Here is a 16,769-nt window from a genome sequence, read left to right as displayed (position 1 = left end):
CTTTATGCTTTAATTAGATTGTGAGACTTGACTATTCCTATTCTTTTTTTATAACTAGGGATAATATATATTAAAACTTACGGAATATTGTCGTTTACATCATTCAAAATAGAAACAACGTTAAGAACATTGATATTGCCCAGATCAGCTACCATAAAGCATACACCAAAACTAATGTTCTTAACAAGATAAACATGGGTCACCCTATCTATTTCCAGATTATTTATAACAAAAGGGTTGGTGAATATAGTAGTTGATAAGCAGTTGCTTGATTGAGTGCATGTCATGCCAGATTGTGTGCCACTTTGTTACCTTCTCTGAAATTATGGATGATTGATGGCTCCTTCATTTGGTGCATTAACCACCTGCATGATTGTAAGATAGAATTGTGAGGGACAAAATTTGATAGGAGCTATTTTATTACCTCAGTTGCGTCAGTATCTACGACTAGAAGAGTTAGACCCTGGGTTAGAGCTAAATTGAGGCCTTCTTTGAGAGCCTCCAGTTCCACTTGTAATGGTGAGGTAGCTGGGACAGTGCTTTGGTAACCCAAAATCCAATCCCCTGCTTGGTTCCTAAACACTCCTTACTCCCCCTAACTTGAAGTTTTCCTTGAAGCACCATCAATGTTTAGTTTAAAGAAAGATGGAAGGGGTTTATGCCATGCAACATTAATTCCATGGGAATGAACAATAGCTTTTTCCTTATGAGTGAGAAGCATGTATTCTAACGCTAGGTTTAGGGCCTGATTTGGATTATAAATATAGGAAAGGTTTTCATGGTTGTTTTTGTTCCTGTTTTGCCAAAACCCCCATACAATAAAAGGGAAAAGTTCCTCCCATTCAAGGTGAGTATAGCGATTAGGGTTGCCCAGATCCTTTATCTTGTGTAGCCAATGGTGGGAATTAATAAGAGAGGACCTATTTAAACCAATCAAATTCCAAAAATTCAGGACAGCCTTGCAGTTTAAAAATATGTGCTCAATGGATTCATTTTCTTTTTTACAAACAGGACATAAAGGACCAATGTTAAGACCAATATGGTAAAGGTAGGATCGTGTAGACTATTCATGTTGGTATCCATATTGAGCTTGTTGGAATATTGGTTAGTAAGACTATTGAAATATTGATTTGGTTATTGGTGCAAAGTGATGACTATTTTCCATGTGGAAACTTATGTTTAATCACTTTTGTTGATATTGTTTGTGCTTCCCACCTTATTTGGTACTGCTTTACATGTTTATTCTTGGTGATGAATAGTGAATTGCACATAGGATATTTCCGTGCTTCTGTATATTATTACTATTGCATTGAAGGGTATTTTCGTATTTGTGAGAAAGAACGAATATGCACGAAGGATATTTTCGTATTTGTGAGGATGAGAGTTAAAGCACGAAGAGTGACGTCGTACTATTTTATAATATTTCTTGTTCCTTATTTTTACTATATAGATTGAGAGCTTGGATATGTTATATCATGGTTGCATTGCCAGATTACTTGGACTTAAATTGTTATTTTTTAGTTACTCCTCTCATTATTTCACGTATTATTTCTTCTTGCTACTATATTTGTTATCTCACTTGTTACTCATTTTTTTTATCTTACTTTCTACTTTTCTTGTTCTCTTAACTATTATATCTGCCATTATTTTTTTTGTTACTTAACTGCACATGTTTATTTATAGGGTTTAGCTTGACACTTGCGGAGGATATTGGATTGGATGTACTCATATTAAACTTCTGCGCTTCTTGTGTAGATTTTAGAATCTAACCTAGTGGCACTAAAAGGACAGACTAGCTTGCTTGGTTGCGGAAACTCGAGGTGGTACTGCACTCTCAACTGCAGGCTTTGATGTCACCCATCTTCTAGACTTCTTACAGTTTATTCGTATCAAACAATGTATTTATTATTTAAGATTGTATTTAGTGTAACTCTATAGAAGCTCATATTCTCAGTGACTCCAGTTCTGGGAGGTATTAGACGGTTGTGGCTTAGTTGTGTTATACGTTATCAAGCTTTACCCTTTATTTATGATTTCATGTTGTTTTATGCCCAATATTATTCCTTTATTTATGTTATATATTGTCTTTCCTAGCAAGCAGTGTTAGGCATCATCATGACCCCTTGGTTGGGATTTTTTATCATGACAGCCTCGATACTCCACCCATCGGATGCTTTCCCTTGCTCTTGGCCTGAATCTCCCCATGACTCAACCAAGTCTGATAGCTTCCCAAGCATCCCATGCATGTTTCCACTCCCTACTTGGATTCCCTCCATGGTTTAAACCTTGCTAGCAATTTTGAGCCCTCTACTTGATGCATCATCTAAGTTCGATAGCATGCCATCACTTTGTAACTCGCTATCTTATTCAACTATGTTCCCAACTTTTCTTGATGATGACATGCTCCATTTGCATGATGCTAAGATAGGACTTGAAATTTCCTACTTTCGGCTTAGATTTCAAGCGTGTATCCTCCATGGAGGCAATCTCTCCTATGTTACCATAGTGTTTCTGTGTAAAGTTCTTGACTATTATTGCAAGCTTCCTCAAATATGGGCATTCCCTCGCCTGATGTGTCCCTTTACAAAAGTAGCACCGTCATTTGGGCAAGTACTCGCCATTGTTGTTCTTCCTCTTATTTTTGCCTTTGGACCGGTGTCTATTATGGGATGGCCCCCTCTATTCATGTCTTTTCCATTGTCCTTAACGTGATCTCTATCACCCCTCTCGGTGTTGCCCCCTTTGGACTTGGCGTGCTCCATCTTGAAGTCAACGAGCAACTCAGTTATCGCTATGGCCTCTTCCACATTAGCTACTTGATATCTTCTTAACTCTTGTTTTCCCAATTTTGCAACTCATCCATGAAGTAGAAGAGAGAATCCTCATCGGACAATGTCGAGATTTGCAGCATTAAGATAGTGAACTCGCACATGTACTCCTGAATTGTGGTCATCTGTCAGAGCTCCCTTAGCTTCCACCTAGCTTCGTATATCACATTATATTCATCGGGTAGAATTGTTTATTCAACTTCTTATTGAACTATTCTCACATCTCAATCTTGCATAGTCCTTTCTCCAAGTGAGAACACTTATGATACCACTACATCGCGGCAAACTCTGAGAGGTTCAACACAGCGGTGTTCATCTTGGACTCAACTTACCTCACTTTGTTGTGCTTGAAGTAGTTCTCCAAGTGCCAAATGAAGTTCTCTACTTCTTTTACATTATGAACACCTTTGAACATTGGTGGTTGGGAGCCTCGATCTTAGCCTCCCTCATCACAATAATATTGGTAGCTGCCTCGATCATGCCAACATCAACCTGCTCCTCGAGTGCCTCTATCTTAACCTTCATGGCATCGATAGTTCTCAGCACCTCTATGAGTCTACGTTCTAAGGTAGTGATGGTTTGCCTTAACTCCATCTTGGCATGCGTACACCCCTCCAATTCATTTTAGATGCTCTCATTCTCTTCAAATGTGTGCCCATCAAGAATTCTAAGGGTGCCTTCCACCTTCTCTAAGTGTTGGCCAAAGATCTCCACTGTGTTCCCCCCTCACCTTCATAACCCATTTTTTATCGAGCGAGACGTCCTCAGGCAGGACTTCTACTTCATCCTCGCTCACCTTAGTAGCATATGGTTCTTGGGACATAAGCCTTTCGTTTGATACAAGCTTGATTGTACCTTGTAGCCCTTGTTGCTAGCATTCCTCTTATTGTTACGATCCTCTTTGCCAACAGCATCCTGAATGATGTTGGCTTGGGTGTTAGCAATATTAATTTCTTCGTCGTTTGTTATTCCTTTAGTTGTAACCTTTGCTCTGATATTACGTTGTCACATTATTAGTCTTAATAAAGTGCACGTGTGGTACTTGACAACTCGCTCATGTTCTTGTACAACTTGCTCGCGATTTTGCTATGCCAAGTCAGTCTAAAATATTATACTTAGGATCATTAAGGAGATGTTGGATAAGAAAGATAAGAGAATTTTAAAAGCTTTTTGTATCGTAGAGAACATGATGATTTGCTTGGTGATTTACAAAAGAATAGTTCCCTCTTTATATTATTCTCGTAAGGACTAGTGGGTAAATAATAATTACTACACAAGTTCCTTATTATTTACAAGTAACTTTCTTCTCTAGAACTATCTACATAGTTAGAATCTTTCGAGGACTTTTTTAGAAAATTCATAGGATTCTAGGATCTTCCAAGGAAAATCTCCATATTTCTCTACAATCTTCTCACAAGTGCTAGCCTCCTTTCTATATAAGTTTTTCACCTTATAAAAATATATATCAAATGGCACCTATGTAGCATGATGATGTGGTGGGTCATGACACTAGGTTCCTTCATTCTAGTTGAGAGTGTTAATATGTGCAGAGTTAAAACGATTTTCTAAATTTGGAGGACTACAATTGTTTCTGTTCTTTAGCAGTTGTTAGGGGTGTACATGGACCGGGTTGGTTCGCTTTTTATCAAAACCAAACCAAACCAACTATATCGGTTGGATTGGTTCGGTTTTGTCGGGTTTTTCGGGTTTTCGAGTTTTTTTTTGTTACATGAATATTATTTCAATCTTACTTTGTTAAAATTATAGATAAAGCTTTGATAAGTGAACATATGTTTAGTAAATATGGAAAAAAAAAATTACAAACGTATGATCTATTAAAATATTCTAATGGGAGAATTTTTTTAATAACACATGATAGTTATTTTCTTAGTCGTCTAACAATAATTTTTCGTTAATTTATATTTTCAAGGTTAATACATGGATCCCAAATATTTCTACATTTTCTAAAGAAAATTCACTATAAAGTCTTAAAAATATAAATAAAATTTATATATTTATATGTTGGTTTGGTTTGAGTTTTTTTACTCAATACCAAACCAAGTCAAACCGAACATAGTCGGATTTTTTAATCGGTTTGATTTGATTTTTCGATTTGGTACGATTTTCCGGTTCGATTTGAACACCCCTGTCAGTTGTTACTGGCAGAGAAGCAGTAATTGAAAACTAAGTTGAGATTTGGAACAGATAACTTAAAAGAGGACATAAATATGCCCCTTCTTACTTCTATACGGAAGGAGGGTCATCCTACTAATTTAGACCTGACCCGATATTTTCTTTTTTCAAGTACAATTTGCTTTAAATTGCATCAAAGTGCTGCCAATTATTGTTTTCCTTTTCCAAGCTGCATCAAAAGTAAAGAAAGCTTTTCAACTAGACTATAAACACTAAACAGGTAGAATATGTATGTAAAAAGCATTTTGCCAATAGTTTGGGGGTATTACTTAAAGCTATATAACACAATTACGATGGCAGATGATCACTTCTCAGCTATGTAACTAAGTTCTATTCTGTTCGTCTCAAATAATCTGTCGTATTTTCTAAAAATAATTGTTTTAAATTATTTGTCATTTTTAGAAGTTCAAGACAAAATAAATTATATTTTTTTCATTTTACCCTTATAGAAATTGTTCTTGAAGATAGAGATAACACATAAATAGAATAAATATTCAATAAAAGAAATTATATCTTAAGACATAAATAAGAGTAAAATAGTTCAATCCTTCTCCTGCTTTAATGTTCGTAAGGAGCGTATAAAAAGAAAACACGGGAGATAATTTGAGATAGAGGGAGTACTATTTGAATGAGTTTTGAGTGGTCTCTTTTTTGTTTTTCTTCATTTGATCTTTCTTTCTTTAGTATCCAATTTTCCATAACTTCGAATGTTGCCAAATACAAATCATTATAAGGAACAACAACAACAACGACCCAGTAAAATTTCACTAGTAGGGTCTGGGGAGGATAGTGTATACGCAGACCTTGTCCCTACTCCGAAGGAATAGAGAGATTGTTTCCGAAGACTCTCAGCTCAAGAAGACGAAAAAAGACAATATCAGTATCACCAACAGATAGCATAGGAAAAATAACAGTATCATGAAAACCAGAAAATAGATACAAAGCAAAAGCCATAGCCATTAAATATGACTCGACACTATGAAAAACGAGAGAGTAGTAAGACACAACATTAACCACTAGCTGTCTCAAACAAAAATCCTATTAGACTAGCCTCACAAAGGTACAAAGTAAGAAAAGACTCAACTACCTCATAACCTACAACCCTAATACTCGACCTCCACAACTTCCTATCAAGGGTCATGTCCTCGAAAATCTGAAGTCTCGCCATGTCCTGCATGATCACCTCTCCCCAATACTTCTTAGGTCGCTCTCTACCTCTTCTCATCCCTTCCAAAGCCAGTCGCTCATACTTCCTTATCGGAGCATCTGGCTTCTCCTATGTACGTGCCCGAACCATCTGAGCCTCGCTTCCCGCATCTTGTCATCAGTGGGAGCCGCGTCCACCTTCTTCCGAGTATCATCATTCCTAATATTATCCATCCTAGGGCGCACATCCACCTCAACATCCTTATTTCTGCTACTTTCATCTTTTGGATATGTGAGTTCTTAACATGCCAACATTATAGGGAACAAAGTCCCATAAATATCTTATGTGCAAGACGGATGGAGCTTTGAGATACTGAATCTGAACCTAGTACTTTTGTTGTAAAGTATAATTTTATGGGTAAAATTTTATTAAAATTATAATAAATATTATATATAAACCCATAACTTTAGTAATATAATAGATTTAAGGATAAAAATCTTGAAAAATTGAACACATATAACTTAAATCCTATATCCGCCTCTGCTTATGTGACTGTCAAATTGGTATATTTCTCATGATATAATATATTTTGATTAACAATATATAAATTGTCGCATAATCAAAATGAGTAATAACGATAATGTCGAGTGCCATGCCACAAATTAACCAAACAGTCATGCAAGTTTTATTCCAGAAACTCGATATTGTGTTAGTTAAATAGAGATTAAATTAAGAAATTCAGGAGTTTTGTGTCGTGAACTCTATATTCTATATTAGCCATACACAATTTTAAGCATTAATCATTTTATGTTGTGCGATCAACCAAATTACCTAAGTATAATTTTAATCCAAGGTAAAACTTCAAATTTGTCTATGTACTATTTGAAATTGTTCAATATTGTGCTCCTATTTCACTTTTGGTTCATTTATTACTTAGCAAATCATTTTGTACTTTTGCATTTGCTATGTACAATGCTCTAGCATGAAATGGGTGAACTACACATATCTAAATACGTTTCTTAAAAAGCTTAAATTTTTAAATTTATTCCTCAATTTTTGACTATAATTTAAAAGTATTCTCATGTTAGAGTTTCATTATGAGGTAGAATAAGTTTTTTAGACCACTGGGTATTATTAGACCTAATGTCTAACGACATATAAAGTGGGCGTTTGGACATAAAAAATATAAAATTCTAAAAAAAAAAAAAAGGTGAAAGAAAAATTTCAAGTGAAAATGATAGTATTTGATAATTAGAGTTGTGTTTGGGCATGAATAAAATTTTGGGTTGTTTTTGAAGTTTTGTGAGTGATCTAAGTGAAAAATTTTGAAAAATAACTTTTTGGAGTTTTTAAAATTTTTAAAAAAATTCAAAATTCATTTTCAGGTAAAAATTGAAAATTTTATGGGCAAACACTAATTTTGAAAAAAACGTGAAAAAGTCTTAAGTCCAAACGGGCTTAAAGTCGTTAAATCTTGAATGTTAGATTAATAAATTGATCATTTTCCTGTTAGTCAATAGTCAATAATAATATCATCGAAAAATATACTCAATAATATCAACAGTTATCCAATCAAGTAAAAACGGATGTACAAACTCTGCCTTGTTATAAAATAAAGGCTGTAAAGTAAAGACAAGTATATAGAGAAACTGATATATTATTCGAATTCAAACTGATGTACATAATGAACTGAAATCTCTTCTATTTATAGAAGAAAGGAAGTTGCTGTGTAAGCTGCTACGCAAGCTGCTGTGTAAGCTGCTACTACAAGTTGCTGTGTAAGCTGCTACGCAAGCTGCTGTGTAAGCTGCTGTGTAAGCTGTTACGCAAGCTGCTGTGTAAGCTGCTACTATACCAGATATGGATAATCTTCTACTGAGAGCAATATTTATCCATAACGGAGTACTGAATGGATAAGCTTATTATACCCAGTATGGATAATCTTCTACCTAGGGTAATGTTTATCCATAACCGAGTACCGAAGTGATAAGCTTCTTCAGGAAGCTTATTTCCAATAGAGTACTAAATAGATAAACATATTTACGGTGGAGTCTCATATGGATAAGCTTCTTCAGGAAGATTATTTGCAACGGAGTACTAAATGAACATCCATAATATAATATATTTATAACACTTGTTCATTAAAAGATAATGTGTCTCATTAAAACCTCACTAGGAAAAATCACGTGGGAAAAAAATCCTAGTGAAGGAAAAAGAGTACACATATTTAGTAATACGCATTGCTAGGTGCCTCATTAAAAACCTTATAAGGAAAACCCCATGGGAAAAAACCCTAGTAAGGGAAAAAGAGTGCATCGCGTATTTTACTCCCCCTGATGAAAACCTTGTTTCAAATATTTGAGTCTCCGCATTCCAATCTTGTATACCATCTTCTCAAAAGTTGAAGTTGGCAAAGATTTAGTGAATAAATATGCTGGATTATCACTTGAACGGATTTGTTGCACATCAATGTCACCACTTTTCTGAAGATCGTGTGTGTAGAATAATTTTGGTGAAATGTGCTTCGTTCTATCTCCTTTTATAAATACTCCCTTCAATTGGGCTATGCATGCAGCATTGTCTTCGTATAAAATTGTGGGTCTTTTCTCACATTCCAAACCACATTTTTCTCGAATAAAATGAATTATTGATCTCAACCATACGCATTCCCTACTTGCTTCATGAATAGCTATTATCTCAGCGTGATTTGAAGAAGTAGCAACAATAGATTGCTTTGTGGAGCGCCATGATATGATAGTACCTTCATATGTAAATACGTAGCCGATTTGAGATCGAGCTTTATGGGGATCAGATAAATAACCCGCATCTGCATAACCAACAAGGTCTGCACTATATTTGTTAGCATAAAACAAACCCATATCAAGAGTTCTCTTTAAATATCGCAATATATGCTTAATCCCGTTCCAATGTCTCCGTGTAGGAGAAGAACTATATCTTGCTAGTAAATTAACAGAAAATGTTATGTCGGGCCTTGTAGCATTAGCAAGATACATTAGTGCACCAATTGCACTGAGATAGGGTACTTCGGGACCAAGGAGTTCCTCGTCCTCTTCTAGAGGTCGGAACAAATCCTTATTCACTTCAAGTGATCGAACAACCATTGGTGTACTCAATGGGTGCGTTTTGTCCATGTAAAAGCGTTTTAAGACCCTTTTTGTATAGGCAGATTGATGGATAAAGATCCCATCTGCTAAATGTTCAATTTGCAGACCAAGACAATGTTTTGTCTTTCCAAAATCTTTCATCTCAAATTCTTTCTTAAGATATTCAATTGCCTTTTGGAGCTCTTCTGGAGTTCCAACAAGATTTATGTCATCAACATAAACAACAAGTATAACAAATTCTGATGTCATTTTCTTTATAAAAATACATGGACAAATAACACCATTTATGTAACATTCTTTCAGCAAATATTCACTAAGGCGATTATACCACATGTGCCCAGATTGCTTTAAACCGTACAAAGATCTTTGTAATCTGATTGAATACATTTCATGAGATTTTGCTTCAGGCATTTTAAATCTTTCAGGGATTTTCATATAAATTTCATTATCAAATGAACCATACAGATAAGCTGTAACTACATCCATTAGATGTATTTCAAGCTTTTCTTGTAGTGCTAAACTGATGAGATATCGAAATGTTATGGCATCCATAACAGGTGAATATGTTTCATCAAAATCGATTCCAGGTCGTTGTGAGAATCCTTGTGCAACAAGTCGAGCTTTGTATCTTTCAACCTCATTTTTATCATTCTTTTTTCGCACAAAAACCCATTTATGACCAACTGGTTTTATACCAGCAGGTGTTTGGACTACTGGTCCAAAGACTGGTCCAATCAGATCTTTGTCGACATTCTTCGACAGATCGAGGTTCAAGATCCTCACTATCTTGCATAATATTAAGTGCAACATTATATGCAAAAATATTATCCACCACTATTTCAGATCGATTTAAATTAATCCCATCACCGATCGAACTTATTAAAAGTTCCTCACTCACATGAGTTTCGGGTTCATTAATTTCTTTAGGAATCTCAGAACTAATCAGATTTTGGGTCTCTTCAGGAGATCCCTTCTTAGTATCGTTTTGATCATTTGTCGATTTTCTTTTTCGAGGATTTCGATCCTTAGAACCCAAAGGCCTACCATGCTTTAGGCGTGCTTTAGGTTCACTATCTCTCATGCTAGTAGATGGTCCTACTGGGACATCAATTCGGATAGGCACATTCTCTGCTGAGATATGTGACTTAGTTATCCTTTTCAAATCAGTAAATGCGTCTGGCATTTGATTTGCTATATTCTGTAAATGGATGATCTTCTAGACCTCCTGATTACATATAGGGGTACGGGGATCAAAGTGAGATAATGATGAAATTTTTCACATAATTTCTCTTTTGATTTCCTTTTTCTCTCCCCCTAATTGTGGAAAATTTGTTTCATCAAACCGACAATCTGCAAATCGAGTAGTAAATAAATCTCCTGTTAGTGGTTCAAGATAGCGAATAATAGAGGGTGATTCAAACCCAACATATATTCCTATCCTTCTTTGTGGTCCCATCTTACTACATTTTGGTGGTGCTACTGGCACATATACAGCACATCCGAAAATTCGTAGATGGGCAATATTTGGTTCATGACCAAAAACTAATTGTGACGGAGAATATTTATTATAATGTGTCGGTCTGAGACGGATAAGTGATGCTGCATGCAAGATAGCATGGCCCCAAGCAGTAGTGGGCAATTTTGTTTTCATAAGTAGTGGTCTTGCTATCAATTGCAGGCGTTTAATAAATGACTCTGCAAGGCCATTTTGAGTATGAACATAAGCTACAGGATGTTCAACTTTTATCCCAACGGATAGACAATAATCATCAAAAGCTTGAGATGAGAATTCTCCAGCATTATCAAGGCGAATAGCCTTTATAGGATAATCTGGGAATTGTGCCCTTAATCGAATTATTTGGGCTAATAGCTTTGCAAACGCCAGGTTGCGAGATGATAGTAGGCACACATGAGACCATCTTGAAGATGCATCTATTAGGACCATAAAATATCTAAACAACCCACTTGGTGGGTGAATAGGTCCACATATATCCCCATGTATACGCTCTAAAAAGGCAGGGGATTCAATACCAACCTTCATTGGTGATGGTCTAGTGATCATTTTTCCTTGATAACAAGCATCACAAGAAAATTTGTCATTTGTAAGAATCTTCAAGTTCTTTAATGGATGCCCACTCGAATTTTCAGTAATTCGTCTCATCATTATTGATCCGGGATGACCCAAACGGTCATGCCAAAGCACAAAAGTATTTGAATCCGTAAACTTCTGGTTTACGATTGAGTGTGCTTCAATTGTACTAATTTTTGAATAGTATAAGTCAGAAGATAAAGTTGGTAACTTTTCTACAATGCATTTCTGGCCAGAAATATTCTTTGTAATACAAAGATATTTCCTGTTCATTTCATCTATCGTCTCAACATGATACCCATTTCGGCGGATATCTATAAAACTCAACAAGTTTCTTCGGGACTTGGAGGAGAACAATGCATTGTCTATAATAAGTTTTGTTCCATAGACAGAAATATTATGGCTCTTCCGGAGCCTTCAATCAAACTTATATTACTAGAAATTGTTGAAACATTTGCTTTTTCCTTATGCAAATAAGAAAAGTATTTCTGATCGTTGAATATGACATGAGTTGTTCCACTATCAATAACACAAATATCTTCATCATTTGTCTGTGATCCAAACATAATTTGAGGGTTATCCATATTCTTCAAAATAACATAAATAAAATATATTATAGTAAACATCATTATCAAAGCATAACTTTTATTTATGTACAACAATTACATAACCATACTATCTATTACAAACAACAAAAATTAAAATATTTACATTTCTACAGATTCACTACCGATTACATGACTTGTTTCTCCTTCTGGGAGTGCAAAGTAATCAGCTACATCCAAATGCATGAAGTCTAAATTATCTTTAGAAATAAAATTTGCTTCAGCATTTTTCTCTGTCTTCTTCAGGGAGGCTTGATAAAGCTCAACCAGGTGTTTTGGCGTACGACAGGTACGTGACCAGTGCCATTTTCCTCCACATCTATAGCATGCATTTTCTGCATTTGGCGCTTGCACCGCTTCATGCTTTTGTTCCTTCCTTTTTCACTGCTGGTGGTGATGAGGCTTCTTTGGTGCATTATTATTACCATGATTGAGGTTTCTTCCCCGACCACGGCCATGACCACGACTGGGGCCACGACCTCTTCCACGTTTAGCTTGGTGGAAGTTCGTCTCATTCACTTCAGGGAATGGACAAGAACCAATAGGTCGGCTTTCATGATTTTTCATTAATAGTCCATTATGTTGCTCTGCTATAAGAAGATGTGAGATAAGTTCAGAATACTTTTTAAATCTCATCTCTCGATATTGCTGCTACAGGAGAATATTCGAGGCATGAAAAGTGCTGAAAGTTTTCTCCAACATATCATGATCAGTAATATTATCACCACATAATTTCAATTGGGAAATAATTTTGAACATAGCAGAATTATACTCACTGATAGATTTAAAATCTTGTAGCCTTAGATGAGTCCAATCATAACGTGCCTGTGGAAGAACGACCATCTTCAGGTGGTCATATCTATCTTTCAAATTATTCCACAGTATGACTGGATCTTTGATAGTGAGATATTCCATTTTCAGGCCCTCATCAAGGTGATGGCGTAGGAATATCATTACTTTGGCACGGACTTGGTTTGATGCATGATTTTTATCCTTGATGGTGTCTGCCAGACCCATCGCATCAAGATGAATTTCAGCATCAAGCACCCAAGACATGTAGCTTTTGCCTGATATATCCAGGGCTACAAATTCAAGTTTAGAAATATTTGACATTATTTAGGAAAAGAAAGTTCTTACCTCTAATACTTTCAAAGTATTTGCTCGAGATGTCAGAGTCTCGTGCTGCTAACGTGTTATAAAATAAAGGCTGTAAAGTAAAGACAAGTATAGAGAGAAACTGATATATTATTCGAATTCAAACTGATGTACATAATGAACTGAAATCTCTTCTATTTATAGAAGAAGGAAGCTGCTGTGTAAGCTGCTACTGCAAGCTGCTGTGTAACCTGCTACTATACCAGATATGGATAATCTTCTACTGAAAGCAATGTTTATCCATAACGGAGTATTGAATGGATAAGCTTATTATACCCGGTATGGATAATCTTCTACCTAGGGTAATGTTTATTCATAACTGGGTACCGAAGTGATAAGCTTCTTCAGGAAGCTTATTTCCAATAGAGTACTAAATAGATAAACATATTTACGGTGGAATCTCATATGAATAAGCTTATTCAGGAAGATTATTTACAACGAAGTACTAAATGAACATCCATAAGCTTTTTTTTTCTTTCTATTTTACCTCTCTCTCCCTTCAATTTCTAGGTATTTTACCGCCCTATATATCCCACAACAACATTCACACTAACCATTAACCCCCAAATTCACCGGAACAAAATTTTCTCTCTTTTCAACTTCCCCTAGAAAATGGCCGCCGCTGCACCTCCGCCGTCGCCGACACCCGCTCCCGCTGTCATCCGTGAGGACTTAGTTCCTACTGGCCACCAGGTCTTCTCCCGAATCCGCCTCGCCACCAACGCCGACGTTCCCCATATCCACAAATTCATCCACCAGATGGCCGTCTTCGAGCGGCTCACCCACCTCTTCTCCGCGACAGAATCTTCTCTCTCCGCCACTCTCTTCCCTGAGAACTCCCCGCCTCCCTTCACTACCTTCACCATCTTCCTCCTCGAAGTTTCCCAAAACCCTTTCCTTCCTATCGACAACCAAAACTGCACCAATTTCAGCCCCATACATAAGACTATAAATCTGGATCTCCCGATATCCGACCCGGAAGCTGAGATGTTTAAATCAGGCGGAAATGATGAAGTGGTTGCTGGTTTTGTGTTGTTTTTCCCGAATTATTCGTCATTTTTAGCGAAACCTGGGTTCTATATAGAGGATATATTTGTGAGGGAGTGTTACAGGAGAAAGGGTTTTGGGAGGTTGTTATTGTCTGCTGTGGCGGCTCAGGCGGCTAAGATGGGGTATGGGAGAGTGGAGTGGGTGGTTCTGGACTGGAACGTGAATGCGATCAAGTTTTATGAGGAAATGGGGGCTCAAATTTTGCAGGAATGGAGGGTTTGTAGGTTGACTGGTGGGGCCCTTGAAGCTTTTGCCAATGTCAACATTTGAATCTTTAATTTTCCACTGTTATGTGTGGAGATTTAATGGTGGTATGGAATTCCACTTTTTTAACAATGATTTTAAGTAGCAATCTAATTAAGATATTTCACCTACTTTTGGGATTTGGTTTTTTGTTGTTCAATTTCCTTTAATTTCCTTCTCCTAATTGCTTTCAGCTGCAGTGTATTTATTGTATGTATTGTGATTCTGTGTTTGCAGCAATATGGAAATTTGTGGTTAGCCAAAAAAATGGTTAAAAAAAATCAGTTATCTCATTATCCATAAAAATGTGTGGATAATAAACTTTTTAAAAATGGATCGAATATGGATAAGAATCATATTATCCATTTAAAAAATAGTTAACTAAATAGATAACTAGTGTGTTTAATTTTTATATTTGTAAAGTCTTAAATTTGGGGTTCTTTGGGATACTAGAAATTAGAAGTCATGGCCGGATAACTTATTTTTTATCCACCTAAAATACGGGTTGGGATGGAATAATTTATCCGTTTTTGACCCATTTGCACCCTACTTACCAATCGCTCAAAGGACTTATGGCATAAACCTCTCCCTGACTGAGTCAGTTTCTGGCCTTTTGATTTTGATTTTCCAGAGAATATGGGAAGCTTCTTGTAGAAGCTAGACAGACTTACTTTTCTCTGATTCTTTGTAAAACCTGTAGAATGTTGCAAAAGCTTCTTACCTCCCTCTCTCATTGGCCCAAATAAACCCATTGTTCAAAGGACTAATTATTTTTTTTATATTGTTTTAGATGATATATTAGCGCAATTCAACATGTTATCAAAATAAACAGCAGAGCCGGCTCCAAGTCCTAAGCCACTAAGGCAATGGCCTTAGGCCCCCAAATTAGTGAGGCCTCATTTTTCTAATAGTGAATTTCATATTTAATTTTTTGAAATTTTAACTTATTTGGTTAAAATAGTTATAGCTAAAAGTTTTACATTGTAGTTATTAGTTATTTTTTGTCTTTAGTTTATCCCAATTTTAAATCGATTTTCTTACGATGTTAGTTTAGAACAATTTTTCTCAATTCTTTGAGTTCTTTGTAGAAAATTTTTAAGTTACTTTGATAAATAACTATTAATATTCATCCTTAACATTGAATGATTCTTGAAACATAGTAGTTACTATCGTATTATTTGTCTCAACTTATATTTAGAATTAAAAGTGCTAAGAGAAACTTTATAAGTAGTAGAATACTCTAATTGGCAAACTCAATCAGGTAAAAAATGTGTTAATTCAATTATCGGTAATAATTTCTATATCAGTTGCCTCGGTTGAAAAAAAATTCAAAACTAAATCAATAAAGTTCAACATGATAACATAAGAGAGATTAAACAAATTGGTTAGACATTGACAATAATTAAAATTAATTATAATTTCTCTAGATTTCGATAATTATAAGAGTAAAAAAATTATAAAAAAATGTAAAGCCTCACTTTTATTTTCGCCTTATAGTATGTTTGGCCAAGCTTCTTTTTGGCCAAAAGTGTTTTTTTTTTTGCCAAAAACACTTTTGGCCAAAAATTGAGGTGTTTGGCCAAGCTTTTGAAAGTAAAAAAAGTGCTTCTGAGGAGAAGCAAAAGCAGTTTTGGAGAAGCAGAAAAAAGTAGTTTCTCTCCAAAAGCACTTTTTTGAGAAGCACTTTTGAGAAAAATATATTTAGAAGTAGTTTTTTAAAGCTTGGTCAAACACTAATCGCTGCTCAGAAGTGCTTTTCAAACTAATTAGTCAAACACAAACTGCTTCTCACCAAAAATACTTTTGAGAAAAGCACTTTTGAAAAAAAAGCACTTCTCAAAATAAGCTGATTTTTACAGCTTGACCAAACGGGCTATTAGGCACATATTATGTCGAGCCATCCCTACACTCTGATAACTCCTGCAACGCTTTGTATTTCATTCCTGTCTATTTTTTTTTCATTCTCACAAATAAAGCGCACACAATTTTACAAATATCTAAAAACACGGAATAATCTTCCTCTTGTAATTCGTATGACTTGGTTGTCGTGTCTGCGTTTTTCTACAAAACTAGTATACTTACCCGCGCGATGCGCGGATCATTTTAAACAAAAAAGAGCATAGAGAAATATTAAAAAGAGATACATATTACAGACTATATTTAATGACTGCAATAAAAAAATTAAATGAAAAGAAAAATAGGTGAATTCTATCGGGTTATGTCTATGAATTTGTTGTTAGGGACCATCAATCCTCAAAAGCTATTTTAACATACCTGAGAAATGATACGTCAATATTTGGCTTTAAAAGGATTAGTCCACATGAAAATGCATAA

The 16,769-nt window shown here is 35.5% G+C and overlaps 1 protein-coding gene across 1 annotated transcript; it reads left to right on the top strand.

Moving 5' to 3' along the window:
• Positions 1-13,221: 13,221 nt before the first annotated feature.
• Positions 13,222-14,566, top strand: LOC107827499 (GCN5-related N-acetyltransferase 8-like). Its single transcript, XM_016654646.2, has one exon. It carries the CDS (start codon positions 13,755-13,757, stop codon positions 14,460-14,462), a length of 708 nt encoding a protein of 235 aa, XP_016510132.1. The 5' UTR covers positions 13,222-13,754; the 3' UTR covers positions 14,463-14,566.
• The last annotated feature ends 2,203 nt before the right edge of the window (positions 14,567-16,769 follow it).

This window comes from Nicotiana tabacum, chromosome 11, assembly GCF_000715075.1.
Source record: "Nicotiana tabacum cultivar K326 chromosome 11, ASM71507v2, whole genome shotgun sequence".
In the NCBI taxonomy this organism is placed as follows: domain Eukaryota; kingdom Viridiplantae; phylum Streptophyta; class Magnoliopsida; order Solanales; family Solanaceae; genus Nicotiana; species Nicotiana tabacum.
Note: the sequence above shows the minus strand (reverse complement) of the source record. Positions and strands in the feature narration are given on the sequence as shown.